The 27,726-nt window shown below is 45.0% G+C and overlaps 1 protein-coding gene across 2 annotated transcripts; it reads left to right on the forward strand.

Annotated features, from left to right (window-relative positions):
* Positions 1 to 1,327: 1,327 nt before the first annotated feature.
* Positions 1,328 to 27,726, forward strand: ADRA2B (adrenoceptor alpha 2B). 2 transcript variants are annotated; one of them, XM_079987534.1, is made up of 3 exons: positions 1,328 to 3,936; positions 24,796 to 24,978; positions 26,262 to 27,726. In XM_079987534.1, exon 1 carries the CDS (start codon positions 2,041 to 2,043, stop codon positions 3,370 to 3,372), a length of 1,332 nt encoding a protein of 443 aa, XP_079843660.1. In that variant the 5' UTR covers positions 1,328 to 2,040; the 3' UTR covers positions 3,373 to 3,936; positions 24,796 to 24,978; positions 26,262 to 27,726. The 2 variants fall into 2 exon arrangements, with proteins under 2 accessions (XP_079843660.1, XP_079843661.1); XM_079987535.1 differs by lacking the exon at positions 24,796 to 24,978.

Consider the following 27,726-nt stretch of genomic DNA (forward strand, 5'->3'; position numbering starts at 1 on the left):
TCCCCCCCCCCCACCCAAATATTTCCTTTAAAATGCAAAAATCTGCCCGGATGGCCATGTCAGCCCCCCAAAAGAGGGCATGTCCAGGGAAACCTGGATGTATGGCAACCCTAAGGCAAAATAGATTACACAAGTCTGGAGTTTGCTGCTCTTTGTTTTATTTGAATATCTGTCTGGTATCATGTTAACAATTCATAAGAAGGGAGACCTTGGAATTGCTCAGCAGCAGCAGGTCACCCAGTCCCTGGTAACATTAATTTCTATTATTATTTCTAAATCAGCCTCTATACATATAAATTAGCATATGCAACTTTGATTGAAATCCATATCCCCACTGCCCCTGTTTTTGTGATGATGTGTACACTGTTACCCTAGACTCTTCTCTCTGGACTTCTTCTCCCCTTCTTTTCACGGGGCTATTGCCTGTGCTCACCGGGGGGCCAACTTGAACAAAATGGGGGGGGGGGCGGATAAGCCCTGCCCCACATAATCGATCACATGACATGGTGCACACACACCATTTGAATGACAATGCCCATCAACTTTGGGGAGAACATCAAATATTTTTTCGGGGGGGGGGGGAAAGACCCCTGGGCCCCTGTAGTTGGCTCCTATGTTTCCCACTCTTCTTTCCCAAGACTCCTGCTCCCCTTGGCCCTCCCTCCATCCCCCTTGCCATCCCCAATGCCTCCATTCCTAGGGACCTCTTCTTCTCCAAGACAGCTCTGCCTTCCTGGCTCCTTTCCAATATCAGAGCAGGAATAGAGAATGTGCAGAGAGGAGGTGTGAGGTAAGCCAGCAGCTGGGGGTCTGAAGAGCTTGAAACCCCCCCCCCCATTAATCTTAGAAGTCCTTATCATTGGCTGGACTGGGCTCTGTGGTGGTCCACAGGTTACAAGGTCCATTGAAATCTGTATTATAATTGCAAAAGTAGATGCCCATTTACTTGAGAAGCATTGTACTAAATTCTCGCCCTGTTTTGTAAAGAGCATCCTCCCTGCATTCTCTGTTTTTGTTTCTTTAAATAATAATAATAATTATTAAACAACCCAGTGCTGCAGTTCTTCAAAGTCCAGATCTCCCCATATCAAAGTTTCCAGAAGGGTAGATGAAACGCAGCAGGGCTCAGATGGAAAGCCGGCTGGTCTGAGTCATCATATACACAGCAGCTATCAGAGTAATTTAGTTACAGAGCAACCTGCATTGTAAAAAACACACTGGCAGGCCATGGTGGGCTCTCCTGGCAGGAGGCTAGACAAAGACAGAAGAGTCAGCTGAGTAGCTGGAGGGACTCAGTTGAAAGGAGGTGAGTGGCTCTTGGAGAACCCAGGACAGCCCTGGCGGCTGCTAGATTGTGATTGTATGTGTGTATGTTTGCATGTTCTGCACACCCCTCTCTTGATTCCTTTCTCTCCCCTCCTGGAGCCCGACAAAAAGCTGAAAGACTGCATGACATCACATGTCAGAGATTCCTCGTGGAGAGAAAAACCCAACTCCTCCTGCAGCTCGTTTCAAAAGGCACTGGGAGGCTTGGTCTGTCCACGTCAAGCAAAGAGAGAGAGAGAGAGAGAGAGAGAGAGGCAGAGTGCAGTTCAGTCGCCAGGCTGCACAGATCTCTCAACTTTTCCAGCAGCGAAGAGGAAGAGAAGGAATAAAACTTCTTAGGTTATTCCGAGCCAACAGTGCTACAGTGATCAGAAGTGCCTGGGCATTGGAGGAAAGAAGCAAATGACCCGGAGAGGGAGAGAAGGAGAGAGATCGCTATTGTGGACTGGAGGGAGTGGTGCTGTGAATTAGCAAAGAATTAGCATCCAGAGCAGTTTGGGATTACAGCAAGAGAAGCCGATGCTCCGGCTGGAAGAATCCCAGTATGGAAGAAGTACCGGCAACTCTGCCCTGGCAACTCTCTCCCTGAACTGCTGCTTCTCCTCTGACTCAGGTAACAATGGGGGGCTTCTGATCTGCAGACTCTCAGGCACATGTGAAACTGAGAAGGTGGGCCCCACACCCCACCTGGACCTGTAGGGCCACTCCTTCTAAATGATCATGGCTACCATGGGCGGTCATGACGGCTACAATATCCAAGCCACCGCCGCCATTGCAGCTGTCACCACCTTCCTCATCATCTTCACTATCTTTGGCAACATTCTGGTGATCATTGCTGTGCTGACCAGCAGGTCTCTGAAAGCCCCACAGAACCTTTTCCTGGTGTCCCTTGCGGCCGCAGACATCCTAGTGGCCACCCTCATCATCCCCTTCTCTCTTGCCAATGAGTTGATGGGCTACTGGTATTTCAGCAGGACATGGTGTAAAGCCTACCTGGCCTTGGATGTTCTCTTCTGCACAGCCTCCATCGTGCATCTCTGTGCCATCAGTCTGGACCGGTACTGGTCGGTGAGCAGAGCCATTGAGTATAACTCCAAGAGGACGCCAAGGAGAATCAAGTGCACCATCCTTGTGGTGTGGCTGATTGCGGCCGTCATCTCCTTGCCTCCGCTGGTCCTCAATGAAAACCCAAACAATGCCAAAGAGGATGCAAGGAGGTGTGAGCTGAATGAGGAGCCCTGGTACATCCTCTCCTCCAGCACCTGCTCTTTCTTTGCCCCCTGCGTCATTATGATCTTGGTGTATATTAGGATCTACTTCATAGCCAAGCGTCGAAACAAGCAGAGGACTCAAGCTAAGAAGCCCAAGACAAAGGCAGAAGAAGGAGTGCCCCAAATCATCGCCGTTCCATCTGTCGAAACCTCTCCCAAGCAGGATCAATCCAAGCCTCATGGAGAAGGGGAGCCAAATGGACGCCAGGTACCCACTCAGGAAAGTGACCAACCAGAGACCCATTGCCTCTCAACTGAGAAGTTTTCTCTTGTAAGCCAGGAGGAGAAAGACCCAGAGCCAGCAACTGCCACCAGCCCTTCTCAGTCCCTGCCTGAGAAGAAGCCATCTTCAGAGTGCTTTCCCCCCAGCAGCATCAAGCGGGGCAATGGACCCCCCCAGAGCTCCCCTCAGGGCATGGACACCTTGGCCACTGCGAGAGGGGAGGTCCTGCTGGTGAGGAGGGTGAAGACCCTCAGTGCCAACCCCTGGAAGAGGAAGACACACCTCAACCGGGAGAAGAGGTTCACCTTTGTCCTGGCTGTGGTGATCGGGGTCTTTGTCATCTGTTGGTTCCCTTTCTTCTTCCTCTACAGCCTCCGGGCCATCTGTCCCCCAGAGCACTGTCCAATCCCAGATAGCACCTTTAAGTTTTTCTTCTGGATTGGCTACTGCAACAGCTCCTTGAACCCTGTCATATATACCATCTTCAATCAGGACTTTCGTAAGGCTTTTAGGAAGATTCTCTGCAGGCAGTGGACTCAGACTGCCTGGTAAGAGAGGCTGGGTGAGGGCAAGCAAGCAAGCAATTCAGAGTGCATGGGGACCCTTGTGGAAACGGAACTCATCATGCTATTTAAACTAAACAAAGAAAACTATATTTATTTGTTGGCTTTTGTGTTTGTAGAAAGGGGAGTGAGGTGAGTGCTGGATAGAAACTGGCTTTTCAGGCAGTCGATTTTAGTTCAGCTATCTCTGTCTGTGTGTATATAATGCAGACCCACACCCATATGTTCCGCCAACATATTTTTTTTCACCGAGAGATTATGTGCCAATGCCAAATATCTTCTGATTAGTTGGGTCAAAGGAACCTTTTCCCCCTAAATCCTGTGGCTGAATGAGAGTGTGCTCAAGGGTTGCCAGCTTTGCAAACTACCCCTGTTGCTGTGCCTTTAACAGCAGCTTGATCTGCAGGGATTAGTAGGTGATAATATTTTTGTCTCCATGCTGCAAAAAGCTTCCTGTGCGATTCCTGCAGACTAAGATGCTGTCAAGGCAAAGGAACAACCTTGGCAAATTTCCTCACCTCCTGACCACTTGGCAGCCTCCTGTGCCATCCAGGTAAGCCACAAAAAAGTAATCAGTTAAACAGCCTAAAACTAATCCATTTATATCTGTAAATGTTGAACATGCTTCAGTAGAAATCTGCAAAGTGTCTATTTCTCTGCTCAGGAATCTAGGACTGAAAATTCTCTTTCAGGGGCATGTTGGCAGCTATGAAGGCATGATAGTCAGGTTGCCAACTGGCCAAAATAAAATGGATGGGACTGCTCCTGTGCCTTTGACAGAAAATTTGTAAAAAGGTGTCGGCATGGAAATAGTGTTGCTCGCTAACGTCTGCACATTGAAATGTGGCTCTTAAACCCTGCGCAGGCAGGGTTGGAAGCAAAAGTTGGTGGTTAAAATGGTCTGATTATTTTTTTTTAAAGGGTGATTTGAGCCAAATGTTGATGTTTGTTGTATTTGATTGCAACCAGCTATTGGGAAATTCCCTGGACGGTGCTTTTTGACATGGTAGGGTTGTTAACTTCTAAAAATAAGCTCTTCTCCTGTGCCTTTAAAGGCAAAATGATTTGGAGAAATTTAGAAAGGCAAGCTTTTGTAGCTCTTTTGGTTCCACATCAAGAAAAACTTCAGCTGTTACATTTATGCAAGTTAAGCTGCTGTTAAAAGCACAAAATCAGCCCTGTTTAAAAATAGCAGCAGCAAAGTAGCAACCTGGGCTGTTTTTATTGTGTTTCCTATTCCTTTGCTTCTGGAGTCCTCACAATTAACGTCAAATATTTCTGCATTGAAGGTGGTTGAACTAGATCATCCTTGGGGTCTCTTCCAACTCTGATTCCAAATTCTTTCCACGGAACATGTGCACGGAAGGGTAGGCACTGGCTTATAAATCAGGAAAGCAAAGTCCTCTAAGACACCAGATGCTTTTTGCTACTGTTTTGGGTTGGCAACTGACTAAGAAGAAAACTCCAGTCTGGTCTGTGTTTTGACCTTCGAGAGCAGCTTGATCTGTAGAAATCAACAGACAAAGTCCCCTTAAGCTATCGGCTGCCCATTGCACACAGTTTAAAGGGCTATTGAAGGCACAGCTGAAGTGGCCCTTTGAAAATTTGGCAGCTAGGTTACTATGCTTGGAGGAAGGGTTCAGGTGTGCAAAATTGGCCTGAGCTGTGTTAATGTGGAAGGAGGAAACGCATTCACACGTGGAGGTGGGCAGAAGAGGAGGGTTCCCTCTGCAGCATAAAGTCCAGTTTTGTTGGTATGGGTTTGTAGTAGTCCTGTTGAAATTAATTGACATGTCTAACTTAGGTCCATTAATTTCAATGGGTCTACACTGAGTAGAAGTTAGTTGGATGCAGACCTACATCCCCAAGGACTGCAGCATTGAATGGAAGCCTTTGACTGACTACTGCCCCCCAGTTAAAGAAATCATAGTTGATGAATTTATGAGTTTTAGTTGATCGCTTAACAAAAGCTGCTATAGGTATGAGAAAAGAACAAAGTGCTTCTTTTTTTTTTTGGAAAAGAATATATTTTCTTTGAGTTTGGAGCAGGTTTTTGGAAAACTTGTTGTCTTTCAGAGTTTGTTGGCTCTCCATTATCCAGGATCCTGGGAACTGGAGGCCAACAAACTCAGGATGGCCACTGGTTCATCAGCTTTGGTTAGTGGATGCATGTGTGGATCACAGCAGACTCCCTCATAAAGAAGGCCTTCTCCCTCTTCTCTCCCAGGAGCCTATCTAGTCCAGGATTCCATTTTTACAGTAGCTGGCCAGATGCCTATGGGAAGCCTGCAAGCAGAACAAGAGTGTGAGAGCCCTCTCCACACTTGTGAGTCTCAGCTTTAAGTTTTATTCAGAAGCACCTTACCTCTGATAATGGAGGCAGAATATAGCCTTATTCTCATGAAGTTATCTAATCCTCTTTTAAGGCTGCCCCCTATGCCCTGGGTCTAGTCCTGGGAAGTTGATACCAGTTAAAAAGCATATATGTGAAACAATGTTTTTTTGTCCTACCAAGCATCACTTCACGCTGGCCTGCTTTGAAGTGCATTTGCCATTTTGCTTTTTATGTTTTACCTGTGCTGAGCAATTAGTTATCAGCAAACTTTTCTACCTCACTGATCACCCTTAATTCTGGATGGTTTATGAACAACTTAAGAAGCACAACTCCCACTTCCAGCCCTTGGGGCTCTCCTTTCTATATCACTCCATAGGGAGAACTGTCCCTGTATTCCTGCTCAGCTTCCTGTTTTGTTCTGATCCAGAAGAGGTCCTCTCCTCTCCTCCTTTTCTACTATTGCTAAGCTTGCTAAGGAATCTTTGGTGACAGACTTCACAAAGATCCTTGGCAAAACTACACAGTGTTGATGGCTCAAGCACCTCACCTCTAAGCTTACTGACACTCTCAAAGAACTCTGAAAGGTTAGTGAGACTATTGCAGAAATTGTGCTGGTTTTGCTTCAAGCAAGACTTACTCTTCTATATGCTTGCCAATTCTATCTCTAGTAATGCTCTCCAGCAGTTTTCCCGAAACAGATGTTAATTACCCAGATTCCCCCTGGATCCCTTTTGGAAAATTAGTGTTACATTCTGAAATGGTGCTTGACACCTGCAGTATTTTACATTTAAATAATGTTTAAAATGTTAAATCTGCTGATCAGTTACATGGGGGACTCTTTTTAATCAATCAAAATGTTGTAATTAATCAGTCTGATTAATTTATTAGATGCCAAAATCTGTCTTTAAAAAGTGCCGAGATCACTTGGGGAACAAAATGATGATTGCAACGAGATGTGTGTGTCTGTGTATAATGCACACATTTGAAAAAATGAGGATGAAATTTCATTGTCTTTTCCCTCTTCTACTCTGGAGGACAGAATGCCTCTCCTCAGGGTTGACCCAAGACATTTTGCTGCCTGAGACAAAGGAGAAGATGGGGTTGTCCCGCACTTCCACATGCAGAAGCCAAACAGGACTGGTAGCTGAATCTTACTTGAATATTGGCAAGACTATAGCCAGTTGTGTGGCTCACGCAGATCTTGTCTCAAAAGGGGGCTCAGGAGGAATAGCCATGAGGCTGCCCCACTGCCCCCCAGTATCTGCCACCTGGGACAGTTTCCTAACTCTGCCTCATGGTCACTCTCAATCTTGCCTGTCCTCAAGTGCTTTTAGTTGATTAATCAATGTCGTAGTCCTGTGCTGCCAGCCACGGCAGAGCTCAATGGCGGAAAAAGGCAGCCAAACTCGGGGGTACTTGTCTGGAGGCAGAGTCCATATGCAAGGTCTGGTCCAGTCCAAAGGTCTGGAGTATCTCAGTTCACACAGTTCCAGGGGTCAAGAAAGCTGAGGTTCTGAAGTCACGAGAAGCAAGAAGCAGCCCAGTCTGGCCAGGAACAACAAATGTTGTTTCCAGCAACTGACTGAGGCTGGAAACCCTGCTGAAGAAAGCTGGAGCCTGCTGGTTCTCCTCAGGAGCAAGAAGGCTGATCAGCAGCAGGTGGAGTCACTTCACTTTCTGCTCCTTCAGGCTGCTGCTCAGCAGGTGAAGCCAACTCCTGGCCCAGGACAATCAAGCATGGTTGAAAGCATAAGCACACTTTCCAGGGAATATATTCCACTCCAGGCTAGCCCTACCATTAGGCGGAGTGAAGCAGCCACTTGAGGCAGCAGGATTTGGGGTGTCACGAAAAGGCAGCAAATTGTTAGCTAATTAATTTATTATAATTGTAACTATATTTCAGGAAGAGGGGCTTTAGCATTTTCTACCTCATGCGCCAACATTCCAGTGGGGTGGGGTAAACTTTCTGCTGTGCCTCAGGCAGCAAAGTGCCTGGCCTGAACCCATTGAAACCAATGAAATTTACTTTTGAGTAATACTTGCAATTGTACTGGAATATTTATTTCATCAGCTGATAGCCCTAATTTCTAGCTTTCAGTTAACCCTGAACAGGTTGCTGCTGCTGTTTCTTTCAAAATAAGTGTCCTATCTCATTCCTACTAGCTATCCACCATTTTGAATTGGAAACTCTTTTCCACTGGAGACTAACACTTTCCTCTTTCGCCAGCCAGTTCCATGAGGGGAAGAAGTTCAACAGGTGCCCCTTTCCCAAACTGTACTGACACAGAATGGCCCTGCAGAGTTGGGGAGAAGCCCTCTTTCCCCTTAACAGCATTGTCAACTTTCTAATGGTTTTGCTCCTGTGCCTATAAGGGCAACTTGATGTGGAAAAGTGAAGCAGACAACAGCTTTTCCTCAGCTGGAGAGAGTGGAGGAGAAAGCTTTGCCTGCTTCATTTTTGTCCTGAGGTACAGGACAAAAGGTCAGTAAAAACATAAAAGGGTGGAGACCCGGCCCTCCTGATGCAAATGTAGGTTTGCCAACCTTTGACAAGGTTCCTTTGTCTTTAACAGATATATAGCAAACAGAATTCCACCCATCACAACAGGTCAGTCAAAAAGTTTCTCCTTCAGAGTTTGAGGGTGGTGGTGACTGAATGAAGTCACAAGGTCAATATTTTGCAATCTGAATTCTAGAGATTTGTACTTTTGTCCATTTTCAGTAGTCTAAATTAGCCTTCCACAACCTAGTGCATTTCTAGTTTGTTTGGGTTTTTTTGGACAGCACAGCTGATGGCAGTTGTAGTTCAAGGCTTCTGGGGTGGGGCAGGGGGCACCGGGTTGGGGAAGACTGAGCGTGTGAAAGCATAGAAGAAAACTGGAAAGCTCTGCTGATGAAGCCTAGCTTCCCTCTCATAGTTTTGTTCTTTCTATGGGTCATTAAAGAAAACTGAGGAAACCAATTTCCTGAAATACTTCTCTCACATCTGAATTTGCTAACCGTTTCTTTCCAAAATATGTGCCTCATTTGTATCTGCATGGTTATGTTCCACATGGGTCCTATTGATCTTTTTTCTGAGTCCTAAAAGCAAGATTTGTACTATGGATGTGTCCCAAATCTCCTCTCCCTCCACCCCAAAAATAAATGCAACATTATTATTTTTTTCAAAATGCATTTTACATCTCTGATATACATCTCAGAATAATTCTCTGAATTCTGTGTGGGAGGCAAATATGAAACGGATAAAGTGATTTCTATATTCTAAACTGGGACTTTTGTGATTCTGCCCCATATGATAAACTGGCTTACTGAGGCTTCCTCAGTCAGAAGGTGGACAGCTAGTGTTAAAAAAAATAGCTAGCAGGATTTTTTTTACAATCAAGGCCCAGCAGAGTTGGCTACTGTTAGAAGTGGGTCCTGAGACCTACAAAATAAATTCTGAATGAAGCTGGTGAAGCAGCAAAAAGTTTATTGATGAAAAAATGTTCTAATTCAGGGATCAGCAAACTTTTCCAGCAGGGGGCCGGTCCACTGTCCCTCAGACCTTGTGGGGACCGGACTATATTTTGAAAAAATAAATAATGAACGAATTCCTATGCCTCACAAATAACCCAGAGATGCATTTTAAATAAAAGGGCACATTCTACTCATGTAAAAACATGCTGATTCCCGGACCACCTGTGGGCCAGATCTAGAAGGCGATTGGACTGGATCCGGCCCCCGGGCCTTAGTTTGCCTACCCAGGGCCTAATTAGACTACTAAAATCCCCGCCCTTGTTGATATCTCCCATTACTCTGAATTCGATAGCCACCACCCGTTTATCTTTCTCCTTATTTGGTCCATGTCTCTATGTTTTTACACACTGACTCAAACGATAAAGCCACGTCCGGACCGCTAACGAGTTCTATATCTGACGAAGCGTACAAATAAACCGTAATCCAGCTGCAAGCTGTCCTATCTATGAGTACCCGAACCACAAACCGTTATAAAGATAAGTACAGTGGTACCTCGGTTTTCGAATGTAATCCGTTCTGGAAGACGGTTTAAGTTCCAAAACCGAAAACTCAAAGCAGAAAGCTAAAAATGGAAGCTGTGTTTAATGTTTGGCTTCCGAGGTGCGTTCGAAAACAGAGGTACCACTGTATAAGCAGGTCTGTGCTATCTGCGGTCATCTAGCAGTTGCAACATCTGTGAAAAAGCAACATTATTATTCCTCAAAGCTACACACACCTCCACTGTTGGAGGCAGTACAGTAGGCGTCTCTGAATTTCAGTTGATGGGAATCACAAGTGAAGGGAGGGCTGTTATTGTGCCTGGCTTGCAGGCTTCTCACAGGCCTCTGGTTAGGGTCGGGTTGCCACCTTTCTTCTGGCAAAATATAGGGTGGGGCAGGACAGTTGGTGGACAATTCCCCCCCCCCCCATCTGGCGCTGAAGTGACTTCTGGCAATCATTACAATCTATTGCAGCCTAACCGGACAGTCCCTCTGGAATTTGTCACACACGCACACATACACATGAATGTGTGAATCTGTCTGTGCTCTGGCTACCCAGAGCTTAACTACATGACCTTTCACACAGCCTTTCAAACACAGGCATTTGGAAATGATTCCTAACTTGGAAGACCTGAAATACAAGACAAAACTGTTTCAATACAGTTTAAAATCCTCCAAGGAAAGAGAATCCACCACTGACCAGCTCTCACTGGTGTTTAGTCGGAATCTCCCTTCTTGTAACTTGAATCCGTTGGTCCATGTTCTACCCTCCAGAGCAGGAGGAAACAAGCTTGCTTCATCCTCTATGTGAAATAATAATAATAATAATAATAATAATAATAATAATAATAATAATTTATACCCTGCCCATCTGGCTGGGTTTCCCTAGCCGCTCTGGGCAGCTTCCAACAAAATATTAAAAATACAATAAAATATCAAACATTAAAAACTTGCCGAAACAGGTTACCTCAGATGTCTTCTAAAAGTCAGATAGTTGTTTATTTCCTTGACATCTGGTGGGAGGGCATTCCGCAGGGCTGGCGCCACCACCGAAAAGGCCCTCTGCCTGGTTCCCTGTAACTTGGCTTCTCGCAGTGAGGGAACCACCAGAAGGCCCTTGGAGCTGGACCTCCCTTTATATATTTGACAGCCCTTTATATATTTGAAGATGGCTATCATATCTCCACTCAGTCTCTTTTCCAGGTTAAACATACCCAGCGCCCTCAACCGTTTCTAATAAAGTTTGGTTTCCAGACACTTTATCATCTTGGTCACCCTCCCCTGCATACATTCCAGCTTGTCAATATCCATCTTCAATTGTGGTGCCCAGAACTGGACACAATTGTGGTCTAACCAAGGCAGAATAGAGTGGTACTATTACTTCCCTTGATTGAGACACTAGCGCTGTGGTCTAAACCACTGAGTCTCTTGGGCTTGCCGATCGGAAGGTCAGCAGTTCAAATCCCTGCAATAGAGTGAGCTCCCATTGCTCTGTCCCAGCTCCTGCCAACCTAGCAGTTCAACAGCATACCAGTGCAAGTAGATAAATAGGCACTGCTGTAAATGGTGTTTCCATGCGTTCTGGCACACACCACAGTGTCCCATCGCACCAGAAGGAGTTTAGTCATGCTGGACACATGACCTGGAAAGCTGTCTGCAGGCAAATGCCAGCTCCCTCGGACTGAAATCGGAGATGAGTGCCACACCTCATAGTCATTTCAACTGGACTTAACTGTCCAGGGTCCTTTATCTTTTGTTGTTGTTGTTTAGTCATTTAGTGGTGTCCGACTCTTCGTGACCCCATTGACCAGAGCACACCAGGCACTCCTGTCTTCCACTGCCTCCCGCAGTTTGGTCAAACTCATGCTGGTAGCTTCGAGAACACTGTCCAACCATCTCGTCCTCTGTTGTCCCCTTCTCCTTGTGCCCTCCATCTTTCCCAGCATCAGGGTCTTTTCCAGGGAGTCTCCTCTTCTCATGAGGTGGCCAAAGTATTGTTGGAGTCTCAGCTTCAGGATCTGTCCTTCCAGTGAGCACTCAGGGCTGATTTCTTTAAGAATGGATAGGTTTGATATTCTTGCAGTCCATGGGACTCTCAAGAGTCTCCTCCAGCACCATAATTCAAAAGCATCAATTCTTTGGCAATCAGCCTTCTTTATGGTCCAGCTCTCACTTCCATATATCACTACTGGGAAAACCATGGCTTTTACTATACGGACCTTTGTTGGCAAGGTGATGTCTCTGCTTTATCTTTACCTACCACTTTAAACAGTCACGACTCCTTCCAAGCAATTCTGAGACCTATAGTTTGTTAAGGATGCAGAGAGTCGTAAGGTAACTCCTATTCCTCTCCCAGAGCTACAGTTCCCTGAGTGCCTTAGCAACCAATTCTTCTTCACAGGGAACTCTGGCCCAACAGCACCAGAGAGCCAAGTGGTTGTTTTGGGCAACTGCATTTTGGGCAAGACCAGTGAAAGAGAGGAAGCAAGAGACTTGAGTAGCTTATCCCTTGCAGAGCATCCCTTGCTGCTCAGGATGAGTGCGCTTCACCAGTATCCATCTAGGCTGGCAACTTGTGAGCCAGCAAGCTGCATTTTGGCACAGGGATTGGAGAACCTGCAGCTCTCCAACTGTCACTGGACTATTGTTCACATCGTCCCTGGCCATTGGTTGTGCTGGCTGGGGTTGATGGGAGATGGAGTCCTACAGTGCTCCATCCTTGCCTTAGTAGGTCCAGTTTGGCCAAACCCTAACAAAGGAGGCTGTTTGAGCTTGCTCTTAAAATGTGACACAGCCAGTTAATTGTGCTGAGGACGAGATCTGCTGTTAGGAGAGAGCACATTCATTGGGCATACAGAGTAGCTTGGCATATCTGTTTATTTCTCGTTTCCTGCCCTCATCTACTAAGCAAGATGGTGATATAAGATTGTATTGCTATAAACAGCAGGGAATTCATTTCCGTTCTGCATCCTCCATCATACTTGTAGCAAAATCAGAAGTGTTCCGTACAAATAATGGCTTTCAGAGCAGACTATAGTGACTGCAGTGCTGTCCCTTTCCAAATCTGTAGAGTTCAATGCACTTTACAGAGCAACATTCCTTGTATAATAATGAGTGATTGTGGCAGAAGTGTTTTTCCCCATGTCAAGTGTCAAGCTGTATAATCATGGCAGTTCATGCTATGTGCCAAGACATATTCTGAACCAAAGAAGCCTCAAAATTCTCTGCTCAGAGTAAACAAGGCAGGTTTGCTTATTTTCTGCAAACTTTGCTTGGAATTAAGTGGAAAGATTTGCTCTGGAGGTGCCTCGCTCTTGCTCCTTGCTAATGGGATGAGGTTGCCAACTTCTCAAGTGACATCTGTAGCTGTGCCATAAACAGTGGCTTGAGATGCAAGAATTTGCAGGTGGTTTTTTAGGGCCTAGAACCTGCTAATTTCTGCCTTTCAAGCAGTTGTAGGTGGCAAGTGGGGTACCCTTAGGGCAAGTGGGGTACCGCTGCCCCACGAAACACTGTCTGCCCTCAATCAGTCACCACCTGCCTGCCTTCTTACTTGCACCCATTCCAAAGGAATGGCACTGCTTGTCAGCTCTGTCCTCCTTAGTCTATGAGTTGGCTCTGCCTATCATTGGCTCTGGCTCCTCCTACTGTTGGTTCCCCTGTCTTCTACCCCACAAGCCCAAATGGGCAGCACCCAGTTGAGCAAATCTATTTATGTTGAAGACTTTGGACGTAGAAGAGTGAGAGGAAATGAGAGAGGGAAGAGGGAATGTCATCTCTGGCAACAGGACTTCAGCAGCCAGCATCCTTTAGGAAAACGATTTACTAATGAGCGGCCAAGGCTGATTTTTAGGGAATTTGTGGGTATTTGCCTTGATTCTATTAATTTTGCATGCTTTATACATAGAATTCAAGAGGTTTTAGCATTTATTTTTTAATGGCCAGTGTTGTGCGGGTCATGTGACACCTGCAATGGAAATGGAGGTTGCCTGGAGATTGCATCTACCTGTTAACAAGTTGTATGCAGGTGGGGCTGAAAGACAGGAAACGATAGTGAGTGTAATGAGCTACTCTGCCTCCTGCTTTATTTGTGCATTAAAAAGTAAATGCACACTGTCTAGGTTGTCACTTAGCAACCTTACCTACTATGGTAGCAGGGGCAAAAAAACCTTCTCTCTTGCTTTAGCAGACATGGGAAGCTGTCCTTCTGTGGAGGCAGCCCGTGGGTCCATCTGGCTTACTACTGTCCATATCAGCCTTTGCCAACCTGGTGCCCTGCAGGTGTAGCTGGACTGCAACTGCCATCGGGGGGCCATGGGACTGGCAAAGGCTGACCTGTGTTGAGTGGCAGTAGATCCCAAGGAGTTTCAGAAAGGAGGGGGAGTGAGGAAGCAGTGAAGTGGCAGCCATCTCTCTGCTGCATATACTTGGTTAAGGATCACAGTGTAATCCTTTGGTTATCGCCTGGCCAACCCCCAATCCTTTTCCAATCTGGTACCTTTTCAGAGGTTAAGGACTACAACTCCCTTCAGGCCCAGCCAGTGAAGCTACATGATGCTGGAGTTGATGGGAGCATAGCCATGCTGGATGGGAATTATGGGAGTTGTAGTCCAAAGCATCTGGATGGTGCCTGGTTGGCAAGGGCTGTTCTCATGGGTAATGGCCAGCCTGTATTTAGTGTATCTGCACCACAAGCTTAAAATGCAACGACTTCATTCCTCTGCCACTGCATTCAAGGCTGCATTTGCACAGTGTAGCTCACATTGGAAAGGGGGCAGGGGTGTCTTCACCTGATGTGCATGACCTTTCTGGTACCCCCAGGGCCAAAGAAAATCCTATCCATGAAGCTGTTGTCTGCACACATGCACTCATCTGATCATGCACAACGGCTGTCTCAAATGTACACACTATCCTTAAGGAGGAAGTGAAGGGGGCTTAATTTTTCTAGTTGGATTCAAGCTGGTTTGAGGGGGGAGTGCATCAAACAGTGGTACTTGTCGAGAAACTATGGGACTGATATAGATTGTGGCTGATATTGCAATATGTGGCTTCAAAAAGTGGGAGGGCACAGCATGCAGAGTAAGCTGCGGTGTGAAGATGCCCACAGTCATACCCCTTTGTTGATCAGAGGGGACATTTGGTCTCTGAACTAAACACACCTGGAAAAATTATGCTGCCATTCAGATCATCCAGCCAGATCACCAACCAAAAGTCAGATCACTGAAAATAAGAGGAGACTCAAATCACTGCACCAGCTTTTGCCTCCGTCTTCAACTGTGTGCTGGAGAATGTGTAACGGTGGGGTTCTCTTAGCCTTTGTATGTACTCAGTGAATGTGATTTTTCTCCCACCCCCTTGTATGTACAAAAAGAAAACGGGGAAGGGGGAGTCCTACAAGCTATTTTAACAATAAAAGATATTTTGTAATAAGTAAGTGTTGAGTCTCATTATGGGAAGGTGATGATATTTGTCTCCGTGTGGCCGTGAGTGGCTCAGCTGTTTGGTTTAATATGAGGTATAATGCTTTGTGCCCTCTAAAGAGGAGTTAATATGAAGGAAATATTTTTTAAAGCTATCTTTCAAATTTTCTTGCACAAATTAGAGTTTATTTTCTCTGAATGGGAATTGCAGTTGACAGCAAGGATGGATAGTGCAGGATTTAAGGATTCTGGGTAGCAAGTCTGAGAAGGGAGGTACAGAATTTGCTAGGCTACTTCTAAATAATAATGCTTTGCATTTACGCACCACAATTTTTGCCAACGTCATGTTCTCCAGGTGGCTTGGACCACAACTCCTGCCAGCCCCAGCCAGCCTGGCTGAGTGTCTGAAGCTGGTCAGGTTGTGGGTGGCTGCCTTTCTGACTAAGCAGGGCTATGAAGGAAGTGGGAACTAGAACTCCATGAGTGTACTTAGAAAATAGTTCAAAGGGGCAGAGAGAGGACAAAGTTGCAGGCACCTGAGGGTGCAAATTCAGGTTGCGCAAGTATAGGTGATTGGGAATTCTTGCACAACAAACCCGCTTCCCCCCCAAAGATCAGACTTTTTGCAAGACAGAAAATGATGGGGAAAGGCACTGGAAAGTGTGGGATAATAACCCTCGCTTTGACACAACTCTCTGTAAGCAAATTGGAATGAATGCTCAATAAACAGGTCACCAGGGAGCACCCTTGGTCTCTGGGGTTGGGTTTGTTAAGAGGCTGCAAACGATTGCTAACTGGAGTTTCTGAATCCACACCAAATTATAATCCCCAGTTCCTTGGGCGAAATCATGACAGCTAGTGGATTGAAAACCAAGATACGGTGGTAGAACAGCTATGCCTGTTAAATGGGATTGCACCATCATTATTTGTTTTGCTGTCTCTCCTGGGGACACATCTGTCCCTTTAGGACAGGCCAACAGAACATGTGGCTGCTGGCCTGTGCTGATTTCAGTCTGGTGACTGGCAGAAATCCAACAGATGCAACACTCCCTAACAGTGATGGGGAAAGTGTCATTTGTTTTATTTTTGCCTGTCATTAAGCTGCTGAAAGAGCTCCTGTGGATGATGTTGACCACAGTGTGACGTGTGATGACCGGTACATGACCTTGCTTGAAGTCAGCAATTGGCCATAACCTGATTCCTTCATTGACACCCCTCTGATACTTTCTGGAGACCTTTCTGTTTATTTAAAGATAAGCACATACATTTCAGTTTGCTGATAACACAGCTCTGCAGTGTAACATGGGAAGAGAGCCGAGAAGAATGCTTGCAAAAATAATAATTATATATACACATTTTTTTAAAGAACAGAATGTTTCCATGGTCAAGATGAGTTATTTATAGCATTAACTACGAGCACCACATTCAAGGAGCCTCCAAGCCTTGGACAATCTCAGAATCCAAATTGTTCTCAAGGAGCCTTGCATGTCAGCAGCTTGAGACCCAAGTGCTAATTATCTCTATAATCAGCGCTGCTCATTATCAGGGGTGGAGAAGCTTGTGTGGAGTGTCTGATACAGCTTTTCAGCACTTGGCTTCCTTCCTTTCCCTTTAACAGGCAGTGCATCAAGTTTCTAGACCTCAGGATTCCCTGATATATTTGGGCTGCATTCCTACTGATAAATCAGGGGGTTGACTTTTGCTGCCAAACTCCCCAAGCGTCTGAGTCCCCCGAGTCCATGGTCAGTCAGAGATGAATGGATGGAGTCAAGGATCCAGAGAAAGCAAGGCAGATCTTTATTTTTCTGTTGCAACCGAGTTCCCTCCCCTCCTTGCAAGGGGGCATGAGAGGCGAAGAGCAAAGTATGCAGGAACCTTTAAAGACTTTTGAAATTGCCCACCCTTTAGCCCAAGACCACCCAAAAAGCATACAAACATCACAGAAGGAGGTGGTCTCCCACAAAAATTTGAGAGTGTTGCTTCTCTCCTGTCTGCCGGGTACCTGATAATGGTATCTGAATGCATATCCTGGGTAGCTGGGCCATTCTTTTGAGATGGGAAATACTTAAGTTCTTGAATCTCTTATTTACAAATTCATACCTCTTGATAGTCTGCTCAGCCTAACAGAAACTTGCCATTCTGGATTTGCAGGTAAACCCCCTAGATTCCAGGCAGTATTGTTAATGGGATTTGCAAGTGAAAAGACAATTGAAAGCTTTCCCCATTTACTCCTACTGCAGAGGAACATTTTAGGTCACTTTGGGAGAGTAAAAATGGCTTCAGGCAATGGCAATCTTCGCGGAGCTCTGGCCCAATGGTTGCCATTGGTTTGATTTGAATTAATTTTATAATGAATGATTTTAGAGTGTTGTGTTGTGTTGTGTTGTGTTGTACTGTTGTACTGTTTTATTGTTGTTAGCCGCCCTGAGCCCGGCTTTGGCTGGGGAGGGCGGGATATAAATAAAATTTATTTATTTATTTATTTATTATTATTATTATTATTATTATTATTATTATTATTATTATCTCCTGTAATATTTCAGGTGTGTGGTTTATATATTTATGTACGAGTGTTTACCTTGTGCATTTATGAACATTTACCATATTTTTCACTCCATAGGGTGCACCGGGCCATAGGGCGCATCTAGTTTTTCGGGGGGGGGGGAATAAAGAAAGCACCGACCCCTATCGCTCTCCAGGCTTCAGCGAAAGCCTGCATTCGCTCCTTAGGACACACACACACATTTCCCCTTCATTTTTGGAGGGGAAAAGGTGCGTCCTATAGAGCGAAAAATACGGTATTTTATATTTGATACCTTAGAATACTTATAAAACTATATTATCACGGAGCTGCAGGGTGGAAAACAAAATGGTCAGCAGAAATAGCAACACATAGTTCAGGAAAACATGGTCACTTTAAATAGCTTCCAATCCGAGCCATTCAATGCCTGTCCCAAATAGAAACGTATCTGGTGAACTGCCAGGGGAAGCAACTTCCGTAAACACGAAGCAGCAACAGGAAATACCCCCGGGGGGGTGAGTGGGGGGCTCATGCAGCTTGAAGTGTTAATAAAAAATATTTCTTTTCCTTTCAATCTGAAAGATCCTAGTGGGAGGGAGCAGAAGCCATGTAGTGGCTTAAGGCTGTCTTCGGCAACCTGGTGCTCTCCAGATGTTTCTGGACTCCTCCTCCTGTCAGCCCCATCCAGGAAACCTGTTTAACTGTGACTACTACCGAACTGAGGAACTCTGGGATTTGTAGTCCTGTCCTGTGAAAGGGCCTACCAAAAATCCCTGCACTACAATTCCCAGGATTCTTTGGAGAGCATCGTGATCATTAAACTGGTCTGAAACTGTTTTAGATTTGCAGTGCAGTTTTTTCCCATGCATTCTCCCTCCATGCAGAAAGATTGAAGGACTGCTGCAACTGCTATTTTCAAGTTTCTCAAAGCAGAGCATGCATCCCTCTCAGGGGTTAAATCCTGAAGCTTGGGGGCTGGGGCTTTCCAGAATGCAACAACAGGCGCTATGGGAATATGTGCTCTGAGCAAGCAACAACTTCCCACACAGCTTCCCCGTTTTGCAACTCTGAGGGTTCCCACAGATCCTTGAGGAATCCCTTCTCCACCCCAGAGCAAAAGATCAGCTGGCAACACGCACCAGCTCCTCCAAGTCACCTCACTGCCCCAAAGGTGGGTGCCACCACTTGAAACAGGCTAGGGGCTGTTTTCTTGGAAAGACCTGAAAACCTTGATTGTTGTCACTGGCTTTTCCTTGAAATTGGGTGGGGGGAGGACAGAATAAGATACAGATTAGCATTTGCAGATTTATATGTAAACTTGCAAATTTAGAAATAATTACTATACCTCTTCATTCTTATGTCTGTTAATTGTGGGTGGACGAATTCAAGGCCCAGTCCTCTGAACATCTCCCTTCATAGGGTTATCTTCCCATAAAGGTAAAGGGACCCCTGACCATTAGGTCCAGTTGCAGACAACTGTCGGGTTGCGGCGCTCATCTCGCTTTACTGGCTCATCTCGCTTTACAGCTTCCAGGTCATGTGGCCAGCATGACTAAGCCGCTTCTGGTGAACCAGAGCAGCTCACGGAAATGCCGTTTACCTTCCCGCTGGAGCGGTACCTATTTATCTACTTGCACTTTGACGTGCTTTTGAACTGCTAGGTTAGCAGGAGCTGGGACCGAGCAATGGGAACTCACTCCGTTGTGGGAATTTGAACCGCCAACCTTCTGATCGGTAAGCCCTAGGCTCTGTGGTTTAACCTACAGCGCCACCCACGTCCCTTTATCTTCCCACAGAGGACTATTATCTGGTAGCCCCTCTAACAGTGTCCTTTTAAAAGAAGGATCTATAGCCACCCCTACATTGAAGGGTTTTTTAATATATACTTCCAGTGCTCCTTGCTGCTTTGTTTGTTTGTTTGTTACATTTATATCTCAAGTTTTCCCTGAGGAGCACAGGGTAGAGTACATATTCTCTCCCCCCCCCATTTTGTCTTCACAACAACCCTGCGAGTTAAGTCACCCAGTGAGCTTCATGGCTGAGTGGGTGCATTTGAACCCTTGTCTCACAGGTCCTAGTCCAACACTCTAACCACTACACCACACTGCATCTCTTTATTTTTTTTTTTGTTCTGGGCTGGATAAGATCTGTCTGTTTTATCATTGCTGATTTATTAATTTTTGACCTGTGGTTGTATGGAACCCACTTGCAAAAGCTTTGAAATATTGCAAAGCTTATAAATATTTTGAATGAATGAATGAATGAATGAATGAATGAATGAATGATGCTGTCCCTGGAGTTCAAAATCAGGGTTTCCTGCTGTTAAAAGGCAAAGGTTCTCTTAAGTCGAGGACTATCATCACCAGTGCATCCACAGATGATGATGATTTATTAAATTTATATACCACTCTTTGCCTCCAACCACAAGGCAGTTTACAACATGCAGCACAAATATCACTACATAATAATATCTATACAACACTAACATCAAAACAATTATATAAATACAATTATACAGCTCAGAATTATGAAATAAAATACAGATTATCACAGGAGCAACAGCATTAAAAATAAGGGAAGAGAAAGCCAGCAGCAAAATACAAAAAAAACAGTTCATGAATACAGAATATTCTCTCAAAGCTGGCTTTGAATCCTGGCTCCTCGCAGAAAATGACAGGCCCTCTTACTCAGGGTCCTTCCACCAGATATCTACCTGCCACTTTCATGCGAGTGCAGCCTTTGGCCCTCAATGGTGTCCCAGAAGGGCCAACAACAGAGGGGTCATTCTCTAGAGTGTCTTCTCCTAGATTTGACTTCCACAAGCATTGGCCCATCAATGGGCAGGTCTCCACCAGCTGCAGCATGACCAGCCTTTCTCTTCTCATCCTAAAACACACCCTCAGGGTGGGTTGAGTCCAGTTTGCCCCTTTCTGTGCAGGGTGCAGAATACTCTGATGCCCTCCAAGCTCTTGAAACACGTCCAGGCCAGAATGTACACGTGGTTCCAGTGTCTCTGCACTCTGCCCCTGGGGACCTTCCCCTGGATCTGGGCAGCCCTGCCAGTGCGGAGCTGATGCACCCAGTTTCCCTTTAATACTCCAGAGTTGGCATTCCCTTCACACCCCTCCAAAGGACAATACCACAGCATCCTGAGGAACTCCTGACATCCTCTGCCTCCCTGTGTTTTTCCAGCCCCTATAAATAGATGGGCGTGTCTGTAATAATGACACTTCTGAGTCTTCACTTCATTAACTTCAGGAAACAAAAATGATCAAGGGACACAAAAGGACTACAATGCACTTGGCAGCAGAACAAACATGATATGTGTTTTTGTGTGTCTTAACTCATTTTAGCCTCCTGGATTTTGCTTGCTCTTTTTATCTTGGCGATTGAGGAAGCAAACTCTCCAGCACGGATGGGCCTTTGTGTTAGATCTTGGAGGGCAGCCAGCCTGCTTATATAGAGCTCCACTAGAACGCAACAGTAACCATTTTCTGTAACTATCCAATCACTGATCGTCACTTTTGATCCCTTATTTGCATGTGTGGACCTGCACTATCTACAGTATCCCCCTGCTGGCCCAGGGTGAGAACTTCAGTACATAACATTTACTATGGTCAGTCCCTGGTGTATCAGCACCGCACCCCTATTTGCCCTGGAGGGTTGCTGGCTTCTACAGCAGCCTTCTCCATGTGAATGCCCTCCAGCTGTCTACCAGCAGGCTGGAGGGCACCAGATTGGCAAAGAGAAGTTGGCTCTCAGAGTCCAGAGAGGTTGCCATTGTCTCTAGGGGGACAACGCATGAGAACTAAGATACCTCCAGTGAGCAGCCATTTTGCACTTCAGTTGCTGCCAAGGTAGACTGTCAGTATTTCAATTTAACCTGCTTTAGGCCAGTTAACAGACACAGAGCAAACTGTCCTTGGTGCCATAACGTTTAAATCTGTGAGAAATAGGCAACCGCACAGAACAAACGCAGCACATTGAAAATGGGAGAACAGCCTTCTGCAATTTGCAGCAAGTAAGGCCTCAGGACAGTGACTAAGAATTGGCATGCAAAAGTCTCCATCTGACCTCCCCCTGTTTTCTGCATGGCACAGTTTGTAAGGAGGGTCACCATCGCTAGTGGAGACATTTCCCTGCCTTTCCTATGACTCTGTTTTGTCCTCACTGACCCACATTCAGACAGATCGAGTTTGCAAACAGGATAAAAACAATTTTGTACTTGATAAACAATATGTAATTAAATATATGGAGTGTCACAATATACGGTATATGGGGTGTGTGAATGTCTGTGTATGCATGACAGCAACCAATTATGGCAAAGCAGGGTCAGTAATATGCAATGGGAACTCATTTAACCAGGTGGCTGTAAAAGGGATTAATCCATATCAGGACACCTTTTCACATTTTTAGTCTAACAAAAATAAGGTTGAGGTAATTGCAAAAGGTGTTTTATTTAATGTTAAAAAAGCAAAGCTGTTACTATACTGTACTCAAATAGTTTGGATGAAACTTAATTAGTGCTACGGATGCTATTAAGTGAAAAAAAGCCATATGCCCAACACCTGACTTTTACCATTTTTAGCAAAGAAGGAAGCCTGTTGGGTCCCTGTGACCAAGGCAGATGATCCAGGTGAGCTTGGTGAGGTGGAGGGCTGTGGAAAATTCCCTACCTCCTGCATTGCAGTGTTGGCATTTCTACAGTCTGGGGATCCTTCTCCAGCTCATCACGCCCATCTTTCAAGGTGCGCAATCAGAATTTTGGGAAGGTTCCATTCCAGAGGCTGGGGGAGCCAAATAACCAGTGTGCAGGTCAGTACAGGGCTGGCCCACCCATGTGGCGAGGTGAGGTGACCGCCTCAGGTGGCAGGATCCACATGGACAGCAAATCCCAAGGTAGATCTTTATCCCACCCCCTTGTTTCTGATGTAGAGTTTCAATCACCCCTTCTTCCTCTGTGAGTAGGAGGGGAGGTCACCATTTTGTGGTTCATCTCATGTACCAAAATGTATTTGGCCAGTAGCAGCAAAATGCAACAAATCTGTTATGTACTGAAGTTCTCACCCTGGACCAGCAGGAGGATACTGTAGATAGTTATGCAAATAAGGGATCGAAAGTGACGTTCAGTGATTGGATAGTTACAGAAAGTTGTTACAGTTACGTTGTACTGGAGCTCTATATAAGCAGGCTGGCTGAACCCTTCAGTTCAGTTCTGTTCTGGCTTGTGAATAAACAAGAGCTGTTTGAAGAATCACTGTGTCATCTGATATGTTCACCCACAACTTAACAAAATCCATCCTGCCCTGTCATCATAATTCCAAGAGACTGTGCAGTTGCCAGGTTTGACAAGCTAGCAGCGAGGCCTGATGCTGGATCCTATTTCCCTCTTTGTAGGGCAGTTTGGAAGCTGTTTTACAGTGAGCCAGTACACTGCTTAACCTAGCTCCATGCTGACTTGCAGTGTCTCTCCCGGGCTTCACACTGGAGACTTTTGCAGCTGTATAAGCCTTTGGCTTATGCGACCCCTTCAACACCTCCTCCTGCTGTTTCTCCAAGCAGCATATTCTCTTTATTATTATTATTTCAAGTATTTTTTTTTATCTTGCTCTTCAGCATAAAATAGAAATGCTCCCATAGAATCGTATGAATAAATAATGATTAGAAGAAATATCTTTGTATATCTGATAATTTAAATTGTCCTAAGTGTTTATTACACTTATTTTTTATTATATTTTTATTCCTAGTTTTTTGCTTTTGCTTTTTTTTTAATCTTTAGTCGATATGTTTGTATGTTTTGCTTTGTATTTGCATAACAACTCAAAAAACAAAAAACAAAAAAAACCACGCTTCCAGAGAGCTAACAAATGATAAGACAGTTCCGCCTCTCGGGATTACATTCCAAGAGACAGGGCATAAAAGGAAAAGGAACTGGGAGCGAGGAGGAAGGGAAAGAAAACCATTTCTTAGTTACAGTTCTTGTAATGACCACTTGGAATGGAAATATTTTAAGGAGAGGTAGAAAAGCCAAAAGGAGCAGGCTCCAGATTGCCAGTATTTCAACTCAGCACATACTGGAGCTTTAAAGGTAAAGGTAAAGGTACCCCTGCCCGTACGGGCCAGTCTTGACAGACTCTGGGGTTGTGCGCCCATCTCACTTAAGAGGCCAGGGGCCAGCACTGTCCGGAGACACTTCCGGGTCACGTGGAGCTTTAGGTTACTGCAAATAAAGTGGATTAAAGGGCTCTGTCTCCCTGCCATGACAAATCCACTTTATTTAAAAAATGCTTTTATTTAATATTTTCTGGAACCTCAAAAGTACATACAGTGTCTCTGTTTTCTGTTCATAGACTCTTCTACAGATCAGTTATATTTGATGTGTGAGACACTAATGTTATACTGTATAAGGTTGAGGAAGATGAGAGAGAGGGCTGGGGTAGCAAATCCACTTTTTTTTAAAAAAAAAACAGACTTCTTGTGGTTTGTAAAGTGATAGGGAATGCATTGGCAAGTGTAGGGTGCATGAATGACTACCGTATTTTTCGCTCTATAAGACGCACCAGACCACAAGACGCACCTAGTTTTTGGAGGAGGAAAACAAGAAAAAAAATATTCTGAATCTCAGAAGCCAGAACAGCAAGAGGGATCGCTGCGCAGTGAAAGCAGCAATCCCCCTTGCTGTTCTGGCTTCTGGGATAGCTGCACAGCCTGCATTCGCTCCATAAGACGCACACACATTTCCCCTTACCTTTTAGGAGGGAAAAAGTGAGTCTTATAGAGCAAAAAATACGGTAATTGGAATATGTGTATACACCACACCAAGAAAATCAAGACGAATGCTTATTGTCCTATAACCTATAATCTAACCTCTGTGTAAGCTTTGTGCAAGTAAATTAAGAAGTATCTTCATTAATAACTGGTTGTCTGGAGAAGCCCGTGGAGTTTCAGCAGAGCTGATGGAGGAGCCCTCTTTAAAGTCCGCTTCCTAAGCTGTTCCCAAGTTCCTCATCTCCCTTCTTCTCCTGTAGGAGCCGAATGGAGAGGCCCTGCAGTCTTAATTTTATTTTAGCTTTGCTATTAAAAATATTTGTGTTTCCTAGTAGAGTTCATGCTGTGCTGTCCACCCTCCCTTCTTCTCCAGGAATGTTCCTCCTGCCCTATGAGGAAAGTGGTCAACGAACTTTGGAGAAGCACTTCCCTTTCCTGCTGCCCAGTGACTTGCAGCCATCTGTCCATTCTGTCACTGGTTCTCTCTCCTTGACCTTTCTGGAGACACGAACAAGCTGAAGAACTTGGAACTGGTTCCTCATTTTGAGGATTTGAGGTCTGATTATATGGAGAACATCTGCAATTCATTCTGATTGCAACAGCTTAATGAGCTACCATTAACAGGGATGGTTGCGGGGGGGGGGGGGCGCAACTTTCTTCCTCAAACCAAAATACATTTTGACCAGAATGGCAAACCAATATTTCCAAAGAAAAGCACCAACTTTAGTTGCCTCCTTCATTTCTTTGTCAACAGTATCATTTCAGAGGTAATTTGCAGGGCAAGCCTAACCATATGCACTCAGATATTATTTCTACAGCCCTAATCTGCTATAGTAGGCATACTTACCTGGGAGTAAGTGTCACTGAACTCATTGGGGCTTTTACTTCTGAGTAGATATATATGGTAAGATTGTGCTATCAGAGGTAGAATTTAAGAGAGAGAGATAACTTAGAGGTAAACAGAAATTCAAAAGTAACCCACCAAAATAAAGTTTCTGCAATTTATATTTGTTGCAACAAAGAAAAAAAGGTTGCTTGTGGAACCTAGTTAGACTAACTCATCTCCCTCATCATTTCAATTCAAACGTGCCCAGAAAACTGCATCTCTGTGTCCAGCATCGCATTCCTGTTACATCTCCTCTTATTTCCCTTCTCTTCATACTAAAAAGCCTCAAATGCTTTAACCTTTCCTACAGATATTTTCTGGAAATTCAAACTTGTATATTTAGAAAGCCATAGACTCAAAAACACCATAGCAAATCAATTTTCAAATACAGAATTCAAATATGAAATTCAAAAATGGAAGCCCTGGGCAGCTTTGGGAGGAAGAGCAGGAAATAAATTTAAGAAAAGATATATATGTCTGTTAAATGCAGTTATTAAATACTGTATTCTGTGAGAAGCAGATTTTGGCTAAACATCCAAAGACACTATCCTAATAGAATGTTCCTATGGCCAACACCATCAATTTGCTGGGCAGAAGCCAAACCATGCAAATCATCAGACCCTTCTTTTGATGCTGTTAGTTTTTATACCTATTATTGACAACTTGCGTTCCAAGAATTGCTTGCTCAACTGATCCATTCCAGGTGCATGCAAAATAGCCCAGGTCTTCTACAGCTATACAACTCCTTACAGGTTGCATGCAAATGAATCATAATTCCCTTAATACCTTAATGAAGGTTCGTATGCATTGCTATACAATGGTTAAGGCAGTTTTGCATGTCTATGATATAATAGCTAGCAATACTCTCTCTCTTTCCTCCCAACGCAACATTAAATCATTAAGGTTATATAAGCAGTTTAGTATTAATTATCTTTTCCCTATCCTTTTTTCAGCCTAAGGATTCCCGAGCAAGAGAAGAAAAACACCCATTTTTGTTAGCTGGGGAGTACATGGAGTCCTCTTCACAGAGCATCCTTTCTCACTTGGGAAAAGTTCCAGGGTTACTGTGTGTGTAGCAGAGGGCATGTGAAAGGGAGCGGCAATGTTACTAATGACACACATATTTATTAACACGCCTGCCCTTTTGCAATCCCACTGAATCTGGTGCAAGAGACTGTGTGTGCAGGATCAAGTCTCCCGGCCCCATCCTGCCCTCAAGGGTCACAGCTACTGTGCTTGCCAGGGAATTTGAACTCTGTCTAGCAGCCTCATCTGCCTTCTTCTGTGCTCCCCGCTCCCCATTCCTCACCTCACTCTCCAGCCTGTCTCTGCCCTCCCCATATCTCCTCCTTCGCTTATACCTTCCCATATCAGTGCCACAGGTGGACATAGAAACAGATACAAACTACAGGTGAAAAGAAAAACACCCTAAGAAGCAGTAATGAAACTCTTTATATCTCAGCGTTCGCTCATCTTGGTGGGTCTTGGCCTTTGCCAAGTGGCCGGGGGGCAGTGGGGAATCATAACCCGTCCCAAAATAATCCAGGCTCACTGGGTTAATAGCCAGGCATTGGGTGGAGGCCTGGAAAAATAATTGAGTAGGTTCAAATTATTTCTGTCCATAATTGGCAGGGTTCCGCCACTTCTAGAGATGAAGGAGGGGGGAGTCTTTGGGTGGAATGTCATGGTGCCTTGCCAGCATTTGTCTGCTTCAGACTGCTGCACAGGGCTCTTCTACAGTCATTGTCTGGATGTAGCCTTAGGGCCAGTGCTGACACTGCAATCACTGGACTCATGTTTTGTTTTAAGATGCAAATAGAGGGTTGAGTTAGCAAATTGCAAGCCCTACAACTAATAGCTAGCCTCTTCTGCAAACGTGGAATAGTATTCAATGGAGATTTCTCCATTAGTATAAATGGGGCTCTGCCCCACCAGTCTCAGTTTGCCCCCAGCGATCCCCCATCTGTCTGCCTTCTTACTTACCGTACAACCAGTCCAAGGGGATGGCACTACCTATCAGCTTCCTTCTTAGTCTCAGTGTTGCTGTTAAGAATGAAGGAAGAGCCTGCAGAATCAGGCCAATGGCCCGTCTAGTCCAGCATCCTGTACTCACAGTGGCCCACCAGATACCTGTGGGAAACCCACAAGCAGGACCCAAACGCTCTCCCCTTTTGTGGTTAACAGGACTTAACCATCAAATGGCTAGTCGTCATCTACAGCTCTTGTAGAACTCAGCAGAGAAGATGGGGGACTTGAAGACCTTGAACTTTGCAGTCCTGGACTGTTTGCATGGACTTTGTTAATGGACTGTTGTGAATTAGATGGGAATGGATATTTTTCTTGTATGCTGCTTTGAGGATTGTAGAGCTAATTTGTGAAGCCTGGACTTTCTTGATCTGCTTAAATTGTGAAGGCACT

Source organism: Podarcis cretensis (assembly GCF_951804945.1).
Source record: "Podarcis cretensis genome assembly, chromosome: 8".
Taxonomy (NCBI): Eukaryota; Metazoa; Chordata; class Lepidosauria; order Squamata; family Lacertidae; genus Podarcis; species Podarcis cretensis.

Excerpts from the sequence above, each read along its gene's own strand:
- ADRA2B (XM_079987534.1), top strand. The coding sequence starts at position 2,041 with ATGATCATGGCTACCATGGGCGGTCATGACGGCTACAATATCCAAGCC.